This window comes from Salmo salar, chromosome 17 (assembly GCF_965601325.2).
Source record: "Salmo salar chromosome 17, fSalSal1, whole genome shotgun sequence".
NCBI classification, from domain to species: domain Eukaryota; kingdom Metazoa; phylum Chordata; class Actinopteri; order Salmoniformes; family Salmonidae; genus Salmo; species Salmo salar.
In genome coordinates, this window is record NC_138307.1 from 13,440,573 (window position 1) to 13,456,136 (window position 15,564).

The window sequence follows — 15,564 nt, forward strand, 5'->3', positions numbered from 1 at the left end:
GTTTGCTAGAGATGGGGGAAAGTGTGATACCACTATCGGCCCCCAAGGACTGGAGTTTCCCAGCCCTGGCTTACATGATTACATGATGATATTTTTATTATGGACAAAAGAGCAAGATTATTTTTATTTGTCAAACGGCAGCCAAGCATCGATTATCATCTCACCAGAATAAGATCCTCAATATTTTAGAAAGGAGCATCAATCTCATCACCTTGCACTTTTCACTACCCTGTGAAGTTCATCATAATTTATTTAATCCTTAACTTAAATTAACTGCATGCCTGCCCGATGAGTCGTAGTGGGAGGACCACACATGTCATCGCGTGACTCCAAGTTTACTTAAATATCATGCCTATTATATCAATATTTGCGAATTAAAGGGTTTCCACCGAAATTTTTTGCATAATTCATTTTACCGAAAAATATAAAAAGATCTCACCTTGTCTAGCCTATTTTATTTTGTCGACATTTGGTAAGTTAACTGGAAAATGTTGTTTCAATCAGGCCTGTCATGACATTTATGTACTTTACTAGCATAAAAAGGTTGGATGGAAACCTGGTTATTGTGAGGATATTAATAGTGAGATGTGCAATGCCATTTTCTTTTCCGATATTTGATTTATTTAATTAAAATAAGATACCTAGACTTTAGCTTTTAAGAGTCAATTACAAAAAAAATGCCACAATTAAACATATACAATTGATTTTAACACATTCATCTTTGTGGGGCATTTTGCCCCATTGACAGGGACTTTTTCCCTAACTTTCTAACGTTTCTGTTTTCATTGAATACCTCCTCCAAAAAAACTGCTAAAATGTTTATTCTATTCTACTGAGCCATTTACTTTATGTTCGTATTCTTCGATTTTATTATAAGTAAGCATTTCATTGGACGGTGTATACTATGTGTATATCATACTTACAAAACTTGAATTTCATAAAGTTATTAAATACATTTTATTGATGATTTACAACTGTACAAAATGGCAATTTACAGGACAATCTATAAAAACAAAAACAGATAGGCTATATGTGTCAGCTCAGGCGTCCTACTACCTCGTTGTTAAACTTGTACCACTGTGTCCCAGGAGACACTTTACATTATTCAAATCCATTCCTCCAGGTCTGCCTTCTATTTTTATCCAGGGTCTGATTCAGATTGGAGTCTCTGGCTGGCCACTCAATTACATGAATATATCAATCAATAAAGCGAGCAGCGCTGCAGACCTTGCCTTCTGGAAATGAATACCCAGCTGTAGAGTCTCTGACTATCTATTGGAAGCATCTGTGATCTTTATCCTGGTCCCAGATCTGTTAGTGCTGCATGGTCGACCATATGGGGGCTGGTTATACAGCACTTAAACAGATCTGGGACCAGGCTAGTCTACTTGTGAGTCCAGAGTCAGTGTGAACCACAAAAACAAACACCTGTAAATCACCATGCATCTCAACCTCAACTCTCTGAAGGTGGCACAAGCCCTGGTTAAAATAAAGTCATACAAATATGAAATTATCAAAATCAATATACTGATAAGTGACATCCTTTGGATTCAACAAAAGTCATTAAAGTGCATTCTCTTTTTTCCACCAGACAGTTGGGCAGAAAAAAACATGCAGTCGGCCTGATGCTGACTAATCTATCCAGTGTTGATTGAAGATTCATTGCTGTATAGTTATGAGATGGTTGTGCTTAAAGGGGCAATCTGCAGTTACTATTTCCATTTTTGGACTTATATCCATTTTGGATATAAACCCATTGATTCTTGGAGTATAACTTAGAAATGCCCCATGAGCTTAGTTCCACTGTCATACCCCATCAGAAGCCAAAATATACATTTGTAAATGTAAACAAACACTGTATAGCCTCAAAACGTGGTTAAAATGGAATGGATGGTAAGTCCTTGCATCCACAGCTCCGTCTATGGATTTGAGTGTGGTTACATTTCTCCAGCCCCATCCTTCAACCTTTTACTGAAACAGTGGTGGAGGTGCTTTGTTATCATTTCAACTGTCGGATTGCCGCTTTAAGCGCATAAATATGGCACTGAAGAGGCTGATGTTCCAATCAGCCCGGTAAGTTTACTTTCTTTAATTTATGACACAAAAACAATAACTATGATGTGTTTAGTAACTATCTACACCTCAATGATATACTTAGAATAGTCCAATGTCCTGATTTGAATTATACCAGTATGTCTATGCACACGGTGTATATCGGTTTAGTGCCTGCTTCATGTCTATGAGGTCTTTGTACAACACTATCATCCAATCTACCACCCAAACCCAAGAGGATTCCTCGTGCCCGTGCAGTCATACTTTGGTGGAAGTCCGCTCTCCTGTCATATCCCATATACACGAGAAAATGATTTTTCTCTGAAAGTGCAATAAATATAAGTACAAACTTGTCATTACTAAATGTTATCTTTAAAAAGGTACATTAATGGCAGTTTACACCCACACGTGATTTGTAAACGAATGCAAGAAAAAGTAATCTCTGGATAGAAGTTGCCCTTAGGCACAGATCTATGATCAGTTTACCCTCCCTAAATCCTAACCTTAACCATTATGGTGACAAACCATAAAGCTGACCTTAGATTAGTGTCTAGGAGGCAGCTATAAAAAGCCGATAAATATGCTACGGGTTCCATGCTGTCAGTTATGATGAAGTCATCAACCACCGTCACTTGATTGGCTGAAGTGTCATCCACAGAGGGTGTCAAGAAGAAGTCCTTGTAGTCTTCACACTGTTACTCGATTGTTTTTCTCTAGCCCAGAGTGAATAACACGGCATGCTGCTATCCCACAGGTCTGTCCATCTGGGGTCAAAGGTGAAGCCATGGTCGAAAGTTCACAGATGAGCAGGAAGTTCTTCTCTGGTAGGATGAGGATGTGTGATGTGTTTGCGGAGGGGGGCGGGGTCTCTCTGGTCAGTTACGTCACCTGAGGAGAGAGGGAAACAATGATATGGAACCCCATACACAGACACAAGACCTGTGTGTGTGTGATTTTGTAAACACCTTGTGTATGTTGGGAGGCATGTCGTCCTCTGAGCCCTCCTCGGGTACAGTGTCGGGGTCTCGGCCTCCCCGTCCCTCCTCTGCCCAACCCCCCATGGGCACACGCGCCGACCTCACCACTCTGGCCCCCGGGCCGACAGAGTCTGGAGGAGTGACACACACAGAGTGATATCAGTATGATCCATATCAGTCATCTTCAATATCATTACATGTTAGGGAATCATTTTTCATGTTTGTCATGGTTACCCGTGTTCCCCCCGTAGCGACGCTGGCTGTTGCTCTGGAGTGGTGCCACTTCCTGTCCCGGGGTGGTACCTCGGTCAGGGTTAGGGCCCGAGTTAGAGCTGGGGATAGGGCCAGGGGTGGAGATAGAGGTGGAGATAGGAAAGGTGTGTGAGCGGGGGATGGGGTTTCGGGGGTTAGGGTTCCCTCCCCCTGAACCCCCCTCCTCGGTGACACTGTCACTACTGTCGTCACTGTCCTGCCTGTGCCAGGTGTGCCGGGACAACTCCCCTCCAGACTGCTGCTTATGGAGCTACATAGAGGGAGGGAGAGGGGGAGAGAGGAAGTGGGAGCGAGGGGAGAGGAAGGAGGGAGGGGAGAAGAGGGGGAGAGAGAGGGGAGGGAAGGGGGAGAGACAAATTGACTTTTGATGCTCTTTATTGCAACATTTTTAAAACCATCCATCCAGACACAGACAGACCTCATGTATATAGAGTGCGTGGATGCTCATCTCCGTGGAGGCGTATTCTGATAGGACGAGACTTGTCAGTTGACCTTCCCACACACTACTGCCTGAACTAGCAGTTCGAGCATCAGTACTGGTGGGGAGGGGGAGAGAAAGAGAGTTTGTTGATTGACAGTTAGTTGATAGATTGCTTGATTAGTTGTGGGAGGAGTGTGGGCTTTACCTTGATCCCGCCATGGCTCTACTTGCAGAAGAGGCGTGTCCAGCTGACCTATGGGTGGAGCTACAGCTGCCCCTCATGCTGCTGACTGAGAGGGAGCGCAAGGCGGACGCCCCGTCGCTAACACCCACCGCCCCGTGATTGGTCAAGGAGCCGTCCCGCCCCAGATGAAGAGAGGCCAATGAGGGGGGACCTGCCAGGAAGTTAGCTATCAGACTCCTTGGCTGAGAGAGCGAGCGATAGAGAGAGACACACACACACACACACACACACAGAGAGACAGAGAATTAGATTTTTACCTTAAATATCAGTGTAAACAAAAAACTCAGAAATGTATACAATGTTAAACTTGAGATCAAAATCGAAGTGTCAATGTATGTATTGGCATGTCTGTCTGTCTCCCTACCTCTGACTCTGACAGAGAGGTGAGAGTGTGTCTGTCTCCTGTAGCCTCTCTCTGTACTCTCTCCTTCAGCTGGCTGATGAAGTGAGTGGTCTCGGTGGGGGGCTGCCACTGGGGGTTGGTGATGGCAAAATGCATCAGGGACAGCTCAGTCTTCCCATCCTCCGCCTGTTGGTAAATAGATGCCTCTGTCTTCCCCTCAGACATCCACTGGAGGGAGGGAGAGGAAGTAAGAGAAAGGAGAGAAGGAAGGAGTTAGGGACGGGAAAGAGAGTCACTATTTATGCATTGCTCATCTGTGTGTGTGTGTACGTATCAGTCGTGTGTGAGTCTCACCGCAGGGTGTCCGTGCTGTCTGATGTCCATCTGAGCGAAGGAGCAGGTGTCTCCCACCCCTACCACCTCCACGGTGAAGTTCCTGAAGAAGTCAATGATCTCCAGAGACTTCCTCCTCAGACTGAAGATCAGGATGAAGGGAGTCACCAGGGGGCTGATCAGCTCCTCTAGGATAAACACCTGAACAGCCAGAGGAAAAGTTAAAACACCTGAATGCTGATCTAGGATCAGGTCCCCCTCCTGTACATATAATCATCTTCATTGCGACCTTAAAAAGGGAACACTGATCCTAGACCAGCACTTCTAATCTGAGATGCTTTGTGAATACAGGCTCTGGCCAGGTAGAGAAGAATATGCCATGTGCTTCAGAAATGATTCATAAGTTCCTGCTTTCGAAAAACAGTGGAAAAGGTTATGACTATAGCGCTACTCACAGCCTTGTACTGGAAGAGCTGTGAGAACTGGCCTCGTGTCTCGTAGCGATGGGCGTTGCCCTGCCAGTGGTCTGGCATGTAGTGGATGTGAGCCAGGATCACCCTGAGCAGCTGCTCTGCACAGTAAACCAGGTGTTTATCTGGGATAAAAGACCTGAGGAGAGAGGGAGAATGTGAAAGAATGTCCTGAACCCTTCAAATAACTTAACACACAGACAGACACACACACACACCTGCAGACAGTGATACACACTCCCAGCAGGGTGATGGATGACAGGACGTGTTCCACGGCGAGGACATCTTCGTCGTAGATGGTCAGAGCAATGAGGACAGCCAATAGGGAGCCAGCAAAAAACGCCACGTTCTTAGCCACCACCGTCAGCAACGGGGACAGGAAGCAGTTCATATACCTAGAGGACGCCTGGAGGAGGACACGCACGGAAGTGAAGAAAATCGGACATTTTAGCCACCACTGACAGCAACAGACAAAAATCAGTTCATCAATATCACAATAATTACCTTACACACCTTCTATGTGTGTGTGTGTGTGTGTGTGTTCAGTCCTACTTTGTAGCCCTTGCTGAGCCGTGACATCAGTTCGTGGTCCAGCTCATTGAAGTGGCGAAGGTAACATCGACCGTACAGAGACCAACACCTCGCTCCCAAACTACCTGGCTCACGCTTTATCACCTACACACAAAGAAATTAGCTTTACAGCATCTGCTACGCCTCCATAACGGAGCACAGCGGTGTGTGTGTGTGTGTCCCTACCTCTGTATAGCTGAAGAAGGCATACAGTATTTGCCAGACCAGTACTACAGGACAGAGTAAGAGGTTGGCGATGCCGATCCACAGTATACGTGATGCCAGTTTGTCTGCCAGCTCCAGCCTGTTACCACCTCTCTTATACTGCGGCTTCAAACTCCACTCACTCTCAAACAGAGAGCCTGGGAAGGGGGGTGAGAGAGAGAGAGACAGAGAGAGAGACAGAGAGAGAGACAGAGAGAGAGGTGAAAAGTGTACCAAACAAAGTGTACCGAGCACAAACTCCAAAACACACACACCAACCTGGCCCCCAGAAGAGGATGAGTTCAAAGTTGTACTTGAGGCCGCGGGTGTAAAACACACTCTCCCCGAGCAGTGGCGGGTGGAAACGCACAGGAAGGAGGGACTTATTTACCATGGCAACCTGGAGGAAGAAGAAAGGGGTTTAGGTGGTGTTGTTTTTGATTGACAGGTGGTTCAGTAGCAGGGGTACAAGCGAGGAATGGTAAAGAAGATGTACTCTGACACGAGCACAAACCCACGTGAGTGCGCACACACTCACACACACACACCACACACACACACACACACACACACACACACACACACACACACACACACACACACACACACACACACCATGTAGTTTTTGAAGCGCAGGATACGGTGGTATATGTCCAGTTCTGTGAGTTCTTTCTTGTGGATACAGATCTGGTGTTCCTTCTGGATCTCAACGATCCGGGCCTGAACCTCCTGCCATGTGAAGTATGGCAGCTCTGCCTAGAGTGGGTGGAGGAGAAGGGGGAGACAAGGAGGATGAGAGTGGGAGGGGAGGAGGAAAAGCGAGAGGAGAAGGGGGGAAGAGAGGAGGGGTGAAGATCAGTAGTTAAACCAGTAGGTTGAAGACACGCAGACAGGCACACACACACACACACACACACACACACACACACACACACACACACACACACACACACTCACCATGCTCATCTTGAGTGCGTTGGTGTAGAAGGAGCGTATCTCCCAGTAGCAGCAGACGTTGTAGATGAACTTGATGAGGCGATGCAGCCAGAACACTCCAGATATCATCAACACAAACATCACTGTCACGTTGTCACGGATACTGGCGGGAAAACAACAAGCAGGTTGTCATGGATACTGGCGGGAAAACATCAAGCAGGTTGTCACGGATACCGGTGGGAAAACAAAAAGCAGTAAGGACATTTTCCAGCATTCATTATTAACTTGAGTGCAAAAGATGTGTTAATAAAGTGTTTATAATGCATTTATAAAACATTTATGAAGTGTTTATAAGCCTTACCTTGCGCTGCAGACGTCCACAGGCAGGAAGGCGTCAGGCAGCGTGACTTTGGACGAGTCGGTGTGGTTGACAAACTTGTTAGCGAACAGAATGTCATAGTCCACACAGTTAGCCAAGAAGACTGTGAACCCTACTACAAACAGCAACTGGCTACAGAGGGGGAGAAACGGGGAAAGAGGAAAGAGAGAGAGAGAGAGAGGAAAGTTAAAAACGACCCCTCAGGACACCGACATGGACCACATAGAAGACACACACACACACAGTGTACTTACACCAGCTCAAAGACCTCTCCCAGCAGCATACAGGTGAAGCCATTCTTCTGGTGCAGGTTATAGACGTGCCAGGGGTCAAGGATCAAATGATGACATAGAAGTAGCATGTGTCCTCTCATAATTAAAGTCTAGTCGGCTATAGTATTAACTCACCAGCTCAACATTCCTCCTCCTGGAGAGCTACAGGGCGTGCAGGCTTTTATTCCAGCCCTGCTCTTACACACCTGATTCTATTCTTCTCCCGGAAGGTGTTGACCATCCCGGTCTTAAAATAACCCCCGGGGTAGTTGTAGTAGTGAATGATCCGGGAGTACAGAGACACAGAGGGGTAAAAGGATATCCTCTGGAAGAACAGGTCCAGGTTCTCTATGTGGTGCCACGGGGCTGCAGAGAACAGTCAATAACAAAAACAGGTTAGAGTGTGTGTGTGTGTGTGTGTGTGTGTGTGTGTGTGTGTGTGTGTGTGTGTGTGTGTGTGTGTATCTACTTAAGAACTTTACACTTGTTTCCGTCAGGTATGTGCACCAGCAGGTTCTCCTCTCCGGGTGGAGAGTCGCTGTATGAAGCCTCTAGGCGCTGGTACTCTGTGTCAAAGTGTGCCGCCATGGTAACCACAGCTTCAGTTACCCCCAGCAATCAAGTCCCTAGCTACCGATTGGACCTGTGGACCACAGAAAGGGTGGGAGAGGGAGAGAGAGAGAGATCAGTGCCATAAATCCACAAAACCATGCATCTTTCTCTTCCCTCATCTGCACTGGATTGAGAAACAAAGGGAACCTCTTCCAGACTTTCACCTATCCAGCTCCTCACATGAAAGTAGATAAAGGAGAGGAGGGGTGGAAAGGAAGCCAAACATGTGAAGAAGCCATATCACACCTGTGCTCCACCCATCACTGGAACATGGATGTGGCAAAGCTTGAAAGACACGACAGACAGACAGACAGACAACTGACACAACTGACAGTGTTGCGAAATCTGCTCTGTGACTCACAACCACGGATATAGAGACAGAGAGCGTTTTAAACCACATTATAGCCTACAAATATCCTACTGTTTTACATAGAGCCTACGGCTCTGATTTTACTCATGTGACAATTTGTGAGCAACAAAAACCAAGACTATACACGCTTTTTGACCGACGTGCGCAGCGTGGATTTAACTTATAAACAATAAACGTTCCTGGTGCTGCTGGCCTTTTGAAAGGCGACTATGACGAGGAACACGCAGCCTCCTCCTATGTTATAATCTACATGTAAGTGGAAATATCGTTGCATCTTCAAGTCTTCTGCAAATAGTTTACCTGGAAAATGATTCGGCTACACGTATTTAGGCCTACATACAAGAAAATAGCCCACCTTTGTTGACCAAGCATTGATTAGCTCCATTCCAGGATCATTACACGTCAGGGAATTGCCGCTTACATTTCACCCTACAGAAAGAGAACATGGAACATTACAATTATAATATTATGAAATTGTAACGATAAGCCGATCCCACTGCTTACGATATAGCCATGATTTTAAAAAAATACACAAACTGTGTAACGTTAGTTAGGCAGCCCGGAAAAGTGTAGGCAGAGATGTGCTACCCTTGTGTAACAGTGTAGGTTCCGTCCCTCTCTTCGCCCCAACCCGGGCTCGAACCAGGGACCCTTGCACACATCAACAACTGACACCCCACCAAGCATCGTTACCCATCGCGCCACAAAAGCCGCGGCCCTTGCAACGCAAGTCTCAGAGCGAGTGAAGTCACCGATTGAAACGCTATTAGCGCGCACCACCGCTAACAAACTAGCCATTTCACATCGGTTACACTAGGAAGAACCGAAACCGTCAAGATCATTTGCTTCTCAGGATATTGTCAGAATGCTATTGTTGAAGAAAGCTGCATGTTTATGACAGATCTACAAAAACATCACAAGGATTTAGCTCTATATTTTACTGCACTAGACGAGACTAATAGTCTGTTGAAAATGTTATCGGGTCGCAGCCTACCTTTGCCGTCAACGGCAGGCGAACTGATCGTCAATGACAATTACCGAGCCCTTGTTTATAGAAGACGTCTAGGCTTTGTTTTCTTGTTTCTTTTTGAGTCAGAGGCGAAATTTGGTTTCATTTCTGAAACACTGTATGTACATCAATGCCTGTCATGTCTGATGGATACCTGGTTTAGCCAATCAGAAGAGTGTTTTTCCCAAACGGGGAAGAAAACAGCCAGTCATAGACAGAGGCGGACTCCCAAAGAGGCGGACTCCCAAAGAGGCGGACTCCCAAAGCTCCTGCTTCAGCTTTCATGACACGCCCTTTGAGCACGTACAGGGTTTATGACATGCAGGTTTTGGTCAATGGTCAATTATGATATTCCTCCATGTTTTGAATTAAATATAAAGTAATCTCAAATATCGTCATCTAAAACGCAAAAGTATCTAGACTACATGTCATTCCTGACGACGAGAAAACGTCAATGATGAATTGATGGTACAGTCATTTTTAATGAAAGTCTATATGTTATCCATGGGCGCGCCAGAAAATTCAATTAATGGTGTTTTACCGCCCCTTAGTGGATATGTATGGTATTACAACAACATTGACACATTCGGGGTGCTGCTACACTGAAACCCAACCTATTGCTAAAGTTTGAAGTTACATTGGCTTACAGTAATGATGAAGTTGATTAGACTCACAATTACATGTATCTGCTATTAACCAAGTTGTTTGTTCTCAAACAAGCCATATAGACATTGTGGAGTGTGTGGATGAGAATATTCATAATGTGACTGGGCCGCTGGAGTGACAGCTGGCCTTTTGTTCAGTGTGTCTGTTAACTCTGAAGGACACCTGTGTGTTGAATATGTAAGAACATTACTTGGCCATCTGTTTCATCCTTTCATTGTCCCCACCTCGCTCTCTGTCTCACCCTCTACCCCCTTTCTCTGTCTGTCTTTGTTTGCGTGTGTTCGCAGGCTTGTGTAATCTAATCATTATAGTGAGTAGGGCTTTTACATCTGGTGCGATTAGGATTAGGATTCATTTGGGATAATCTGATAAAGTCTGTCCATGACAGAAACACTACACTCTTAAGAAATAAAAGTGTTATCTAGAACCTAAAAGGGTTCTTCAGCTGTCCCTTTTGGTTCCAGGTAGAAGAACCCTTTAGGAATCAGGTAGAACCCTTTTGAGGTCCATGTAGAACCCTTCACATGGAACCGAAAAGAGTTCTACCTGGAACCAAAAAGGGTCGTCTTATAGGGACTTGCCGAAGAACCCTTTTTTCTAGGAGTGTACAGTCGTGGCCAAAAGTTTTGAGAATGACACAAATATTAATTTCCACAAAGTTTGCTGCTTCAGTGTCTTTAGATATTTTTGTCAGATGTTACTATGGAATACTGAAGTATAATTACAAGCATTGCATAAGTGTCAAAGGCTTTTATTGACAATTACATGAAGTTGATGCAGAGAGTCAATATTTGCAGTGTTGACCCTTCTTTTTCAAGACCTCTGCAATCCGCCCTGGCATGCTGTCAATTAACTTCTGGGCCACATCCTGACTGATGGCAGCCCATTCTTGCATAATCAATGCTTGGAGTTTGTCAGAATTTGTGGGGTTTTGTTTGTCCACCCGCCTCTTGAGGATTGACAAGTTCTCAATGGGATTAAGGTCTGGGGAGTTTCCTGGCCATGGACCCAAAATATCAATGTTTTGTTCCCCGAGCCACTTAGTTATCACTTTTGCCTTATGGCAAGGTGCTCCATCAGCTGGGCAGTTTGTCACCAAACTGTTCCTGGATGGTTGGGAGAAGTTGTTCTCGGAGGATGTGTTGGTACCATTCTTTATTCATGGCTGTGTTCTTAGGCAAAATTGTGAGTGAACCCACTCCCTTGGCTGAGAAGAAACCCCACACATGAATGGTTTCAGGATGCTTTACTGTTGGCATGACACAGGACTGATGGTAGCGCTCACCTTGTCTTCTCCGGACAAGCTTTTTTCTGGATGCCCCAAACAATCGGAAAGGGGATTCATCAGAGAAAATGACTTTACCCCAGTCCTCAGCAGTCCAATCCCTGTACCTTTTGCAGAATATCAGTCTGTCCCTGATGTTTTTCCTGGAGACAAGTGGCTTCTTTGCTGCCCTTCTTGACACCAGGCCATCCTCCAAAAGTCTTCGCCTCACTGTACGTGCAGATGCACTCACACCTGCCTGCTGCCATTCCTGAGCAAGCTCTGTACTGGTGGTGCCCCAATCTCACAGCTGAATCAACTTTAGGAGATGGTCCTGGCACTTGCTGGACTGTCTTGGGCGCCCTGAAAGCTTCCTTCTAAACAATTGAACCGCTCTCCTTGAAGTTTTTGATGACCCGATAAATGGTTGATTTAGGTGCAATCTTACTGGCAGCAATATCCTGGCTGTGAAGCCCTTTTTGTGCAAAGCAATGATGACGGCACGTGTTTCCTTGCAGGTAACCATGGTTGGACAGAGGAAGAACAATGATTCCAAGCACCACCCTGCTTTTGAAGCTTCCAGTCTGTTATTCGAACTCAATCAGCATGACTGAGTGATCTCCAGCCTTGTCCTCGTCAACGCTCACACCTGTGTTAACAAGAGAATCACTGACATGATGTCAGCTGGTCTTTTTATGGCAGGGCTGAAATGCAGTGGAAATGTTTTTGGGGGATTCAGTTCATTTGCATGGCAAAGAGGGACTTTGCAATTAATTACAATTCATCTGATCACTCTTCATAACATTCTGGAGCATATGCAAATTCCCATCATACAAACCGAGGCAGCAGACTTTGTGAAATGTTATATTTGTGTCATTCTCAAAACTTTTGGCCACGACACACACACATCTATTCTGACAACAACCGCTAGTTGATACTGAGATGCTAATATGATGATATGGCAACAGTCCTATGGGCAACACCTTCTGTCCATAACACAGCCCTCAGTGTGTAAAACAACCTTAAATGCAGTGTACTGACAAATTAACAGTATGTTTCTGAAAAATAGGCCAACCAACCCAAGATCGGTAACTGGTTGGATCAAATCACATTTTATTTAACACATGCTTTGTAAACAACAGCTGTAGACTAACAGTGAGATGCTTCGTTACGGGCTCCTCCCAATAATGCAGACAGAAAAATATAGAACAAAATAACACACAATGAGTAACGATAACTTGGCTATATGCATGGGGTACCAGTACCGAGTCGATGTGTAGGGGTACGAGGTAATTGAGGTAAATATGTACATATAGGTAGGGGTAAAGTGACTAGACAGGAAAGATAATAAATAGTAACAGCAGCGTCGGTTATGAGTCAAAAGAGTTAGTGCAAAAAGAGTCAATGAAGATAGTCCAGGTAACTGTTAAACAAACTATTTAGCAGTGTTATGACTTGGGGGTAGAAGCAGTTAAGAGTCCTGTTGGTTCCAGACTTGGTGTATCGGTACCGCTTGCCGTATGGTAGCAGAGAACAGTAGGACTTGGGTGGCTGGAGTCTGACAATTTTTAGGGCCTTCCTCTGACACCGCCTGGCATAGAGGTCCTGGATGGCAGGGAGCTTGGCCCCAGTGATGTACTGGGCCGTACACACTACCCTCTGTAAGGCCTTGCGGTCAGATGCCAAGCAGTTGCTATACCAAGCGGTGATGCAGCCACTCAAGATGCTCTCAATGGTGCAGCTGCCCATGCCAAATCTTTTCAGCCTCCTGAGAGGGAAGAGGTATTGACGTGCCCTCTTCACGACTGTGTTGGTGTGTGCGCACCATGATAATTCCTTAGTGATGTGGACACCGAGAGACTTAAAGTGCTCGGTGATCAGCTAATTTGTCTTGCTGACGTTGAGAGAGAGGTGGTTGTCCTGGCACCACACTGCCAGATCTCTGACCTCCCTGTAGGCCATCTCATCGTTGTCGGTGATCAGGCCTACCACCGTTGTGTCGTCGGCAAACTTGATGGTGTTGGAGTTGTGTGCAGCCACGCAGTCGTGGGTGAACAAGGAGTACAGGAGGGGACTAAGCGCGCACCCCTGAGGGGCCCCAGTGTTGAGGGTCAGTGTGAGGGATTTGTTGTCTACCCGCAACACCTGGTGGCGGCGCATCAGGAAGACCAGGATCCCATCAGGAAGACCAGGATCCAGTTGCAGAGGGAGGTGTTTAGTCCCAGGTTCCTTAGTTTAGTGATGAGCTTGGAGGGCACTATGGTGTTTAACACTGAGCTGTAGTCAATGAACAGCATTCTTACGTTGGTGTTCCTTTTGTCCAGGTGGGAAAGGGCAGTGTGGAATGCAATAGAGATTGCATCATCTGTGGATCTGTTGGGGCGGTATGCGAATTGGAGTGGGTCTAGGGTTTCCGGCATGATGGTGTCTATGTGAGCCATGATCAACCTTTCAAAGCACTTCATGGCTAACCGACGTGAGTGCTACGGGGCGGTAACCATTTAGGCAGGTTACCTTCGCTTTCTTGGGCACAGGGATTATGGTGGTCTGTTTGAAACATGTAGGTATTACAGACTCGGTCAGGGAGAGTTTGAAAATGTCAGTGAAGACACTTGCCAGTTGGTCTGAGCATGCTTTGAGTACATGTCCTGGTAATCCGTCTGGCCCCGCGGCTTTGTGAATGTCGACCTGTTGAAAGGTCTTGCTCACATCGGCTATGGAGAGCGTGATCACACAATCATCCAGAACAGCTGGTGCTCTCATGCATGCTTCAGTGTTGCTTGCCTCGAAGCGAGCATAAAAGGCATTTCGCTCGTCTGGTAGGCTCACGTCACTGGGCAGCTTGCGTTTGGGTTTCTCTTTGTAGTCCGTAATAGTTTTCAAGCCCTGCCACATCCGACGAGCATCAGAGCCGGTGTAGTAGGATTCAATCTTAATCCTGTATTGACGCTTTGTTGTTTGATAGTTTGTCTGAGGGCATAGCAGGATTTCTTATAAGCGTCCGGATTCGTCTCCCGCTCCTTGAAAGCATCAGCTCTAGCCTTTAGCTCGATGCGGCTGTTGCCTGTAATCCATGGCTTCTGGTTGGGATATGTATGTACAGTCACTGTGGATCTTTTGGGGCGGTTTGCGAATTGGAGTGGGATAGATGTCACCAGGGGTACTCTGCTCCAGTCAGAGAGCAAACAGACGGCAGAGACATTGCCAAAGTTCACCTATTTATTTAGGACTGGCGGTTGGACATGGTAAAGGTTGGTGTGTGTGTGGTTCTGTAACAAAAGGAGATGTCAAAAGCAGGTTACATAACATGAAAAGATAAAAGGGCTCCACTCCACCTTATAGAAACTTAAATTGGGTCCTGGATCTTCGTATATAATCCAAAGAACAGAAATAAGACAGCACTCCGGTAAATAAATGTAAATTTTTACACAACATAAAAGGTGACAAGGATAAACCTATTAAACCAATACAGCTCAAATAATGAATATAGAGAAAAGAAAAATGACTCTTAACTAGGACACACAACTGGAAATAAACTGAAAAATGGCTTGACAAGCTTTAAATACAAACTAGAAGTGTGAATGAGCCAATCAGGGCAGTCCTGATAATTAGTGACAGGTGTGTGATTGCATGAGCATGTCAACAGGTGAAATCAACTTGCCTAATCAAGTCCATCTCAGCAGTATGCTGCCCCACTCTGAGAGCTTTTGTACAGTTTCACTGTCATTATTGGTTGCAGATGTATGGGCTGACTTGGCTAACTAAGCTGTGTCAGTGTGTGTGTGTGAGCACGTGTGCATGCGCGGCTGTAGGGGATATAGCTGATTAAATTACCTCTCTGTCTGTAGGGAGCCAGGAGGTCGCCACGCCAGATAATTTAGTCAGAAGACATGCCGTCATTGGTGTGCGTGTGTGTGTTGTGGGGGGGAGTCCCAAGTGGTGATAGGGGGTATCCAGGATGAAGTAATCTCTCATGGGATTCTTAATTCGATCGCCCCCCCCCCTTCTCCTACTGTATTCCCCTAAATACCCTCTCCCCTTCCCTCCCCCTCCCTGCAAGACCAGAGCAGACGTTAAAGAACCAGACTAACACACATACTCATGCAGATGCACTAAAACATGCATAACAGTATACATATAAATGCAAACACTATACAGTATTCAAGTAG

General features: G+C 45.7%; 1 protein-coding gene across 4 annotated transcripts; it reads right to left on the reverse strand.

Annotated features, from left to right (window-relative positions):
- Positions 1-933: 933 nt before the first annotated feature.
- Positions 934-9,611, reverse strand: LOC106575328 (autophagy-related protein 9A). Of its 4 annotated transcripts, none has more exons than XM_014151808.3 (20): positions 9,451-9,611; positions 8,812-8,885; positions 7,957-8,117; positions 7,797-7,840; positions 7,457-7,521; positions 7,185-7,334; positions 6,845-6,986; positions 6,503-6,643; positions 6,167-6,287; positions 5,870-6,045; positions 5,666-5,788; positions 5,332-5,519; positions 5,099-5,252; positions 4,665-4,844; positions 4,332-4,538; positions 3,929-4,149; positions 3,721-3,838; positions 3,264-3,552; positions 3,018-3,160; positions 934-2,940 (listed from the first exon to the last, which is right to left on the reverse strand). In XM_014151808.3, the coding sequence occupies exons 3-20, from the start codon at positions 8,060-8,062 to the stop codon at positions 2,932-2,934; spliced, it is 2,577 nt and encodes an 858-aa protein (XP_014007283.2). In that variant the 5' UTR covers positions 8,063-8,117; positions 8,812-8,885; positions 9,451-9,611; the 3' UTR covers positions 934-2,931. The 4 variants fall into 4 exon arrangements, with proteins under 4 accessions (XP_014007283.2, XP_014007284.2, XP_014007285.2 ...); XM_014151809.3 differs by lacking the exon at positions 9,451-9,611 and adding an exon at positions 9,045-9,405; XM_014151810.3 differs by lacking the exon at positions 8,812-8,885 and having other exon boundaries at positions 9,451-9,592.
- Between the last annotated feature and the right edge of the window lie 5,953 nt (positions 9,612-15,564).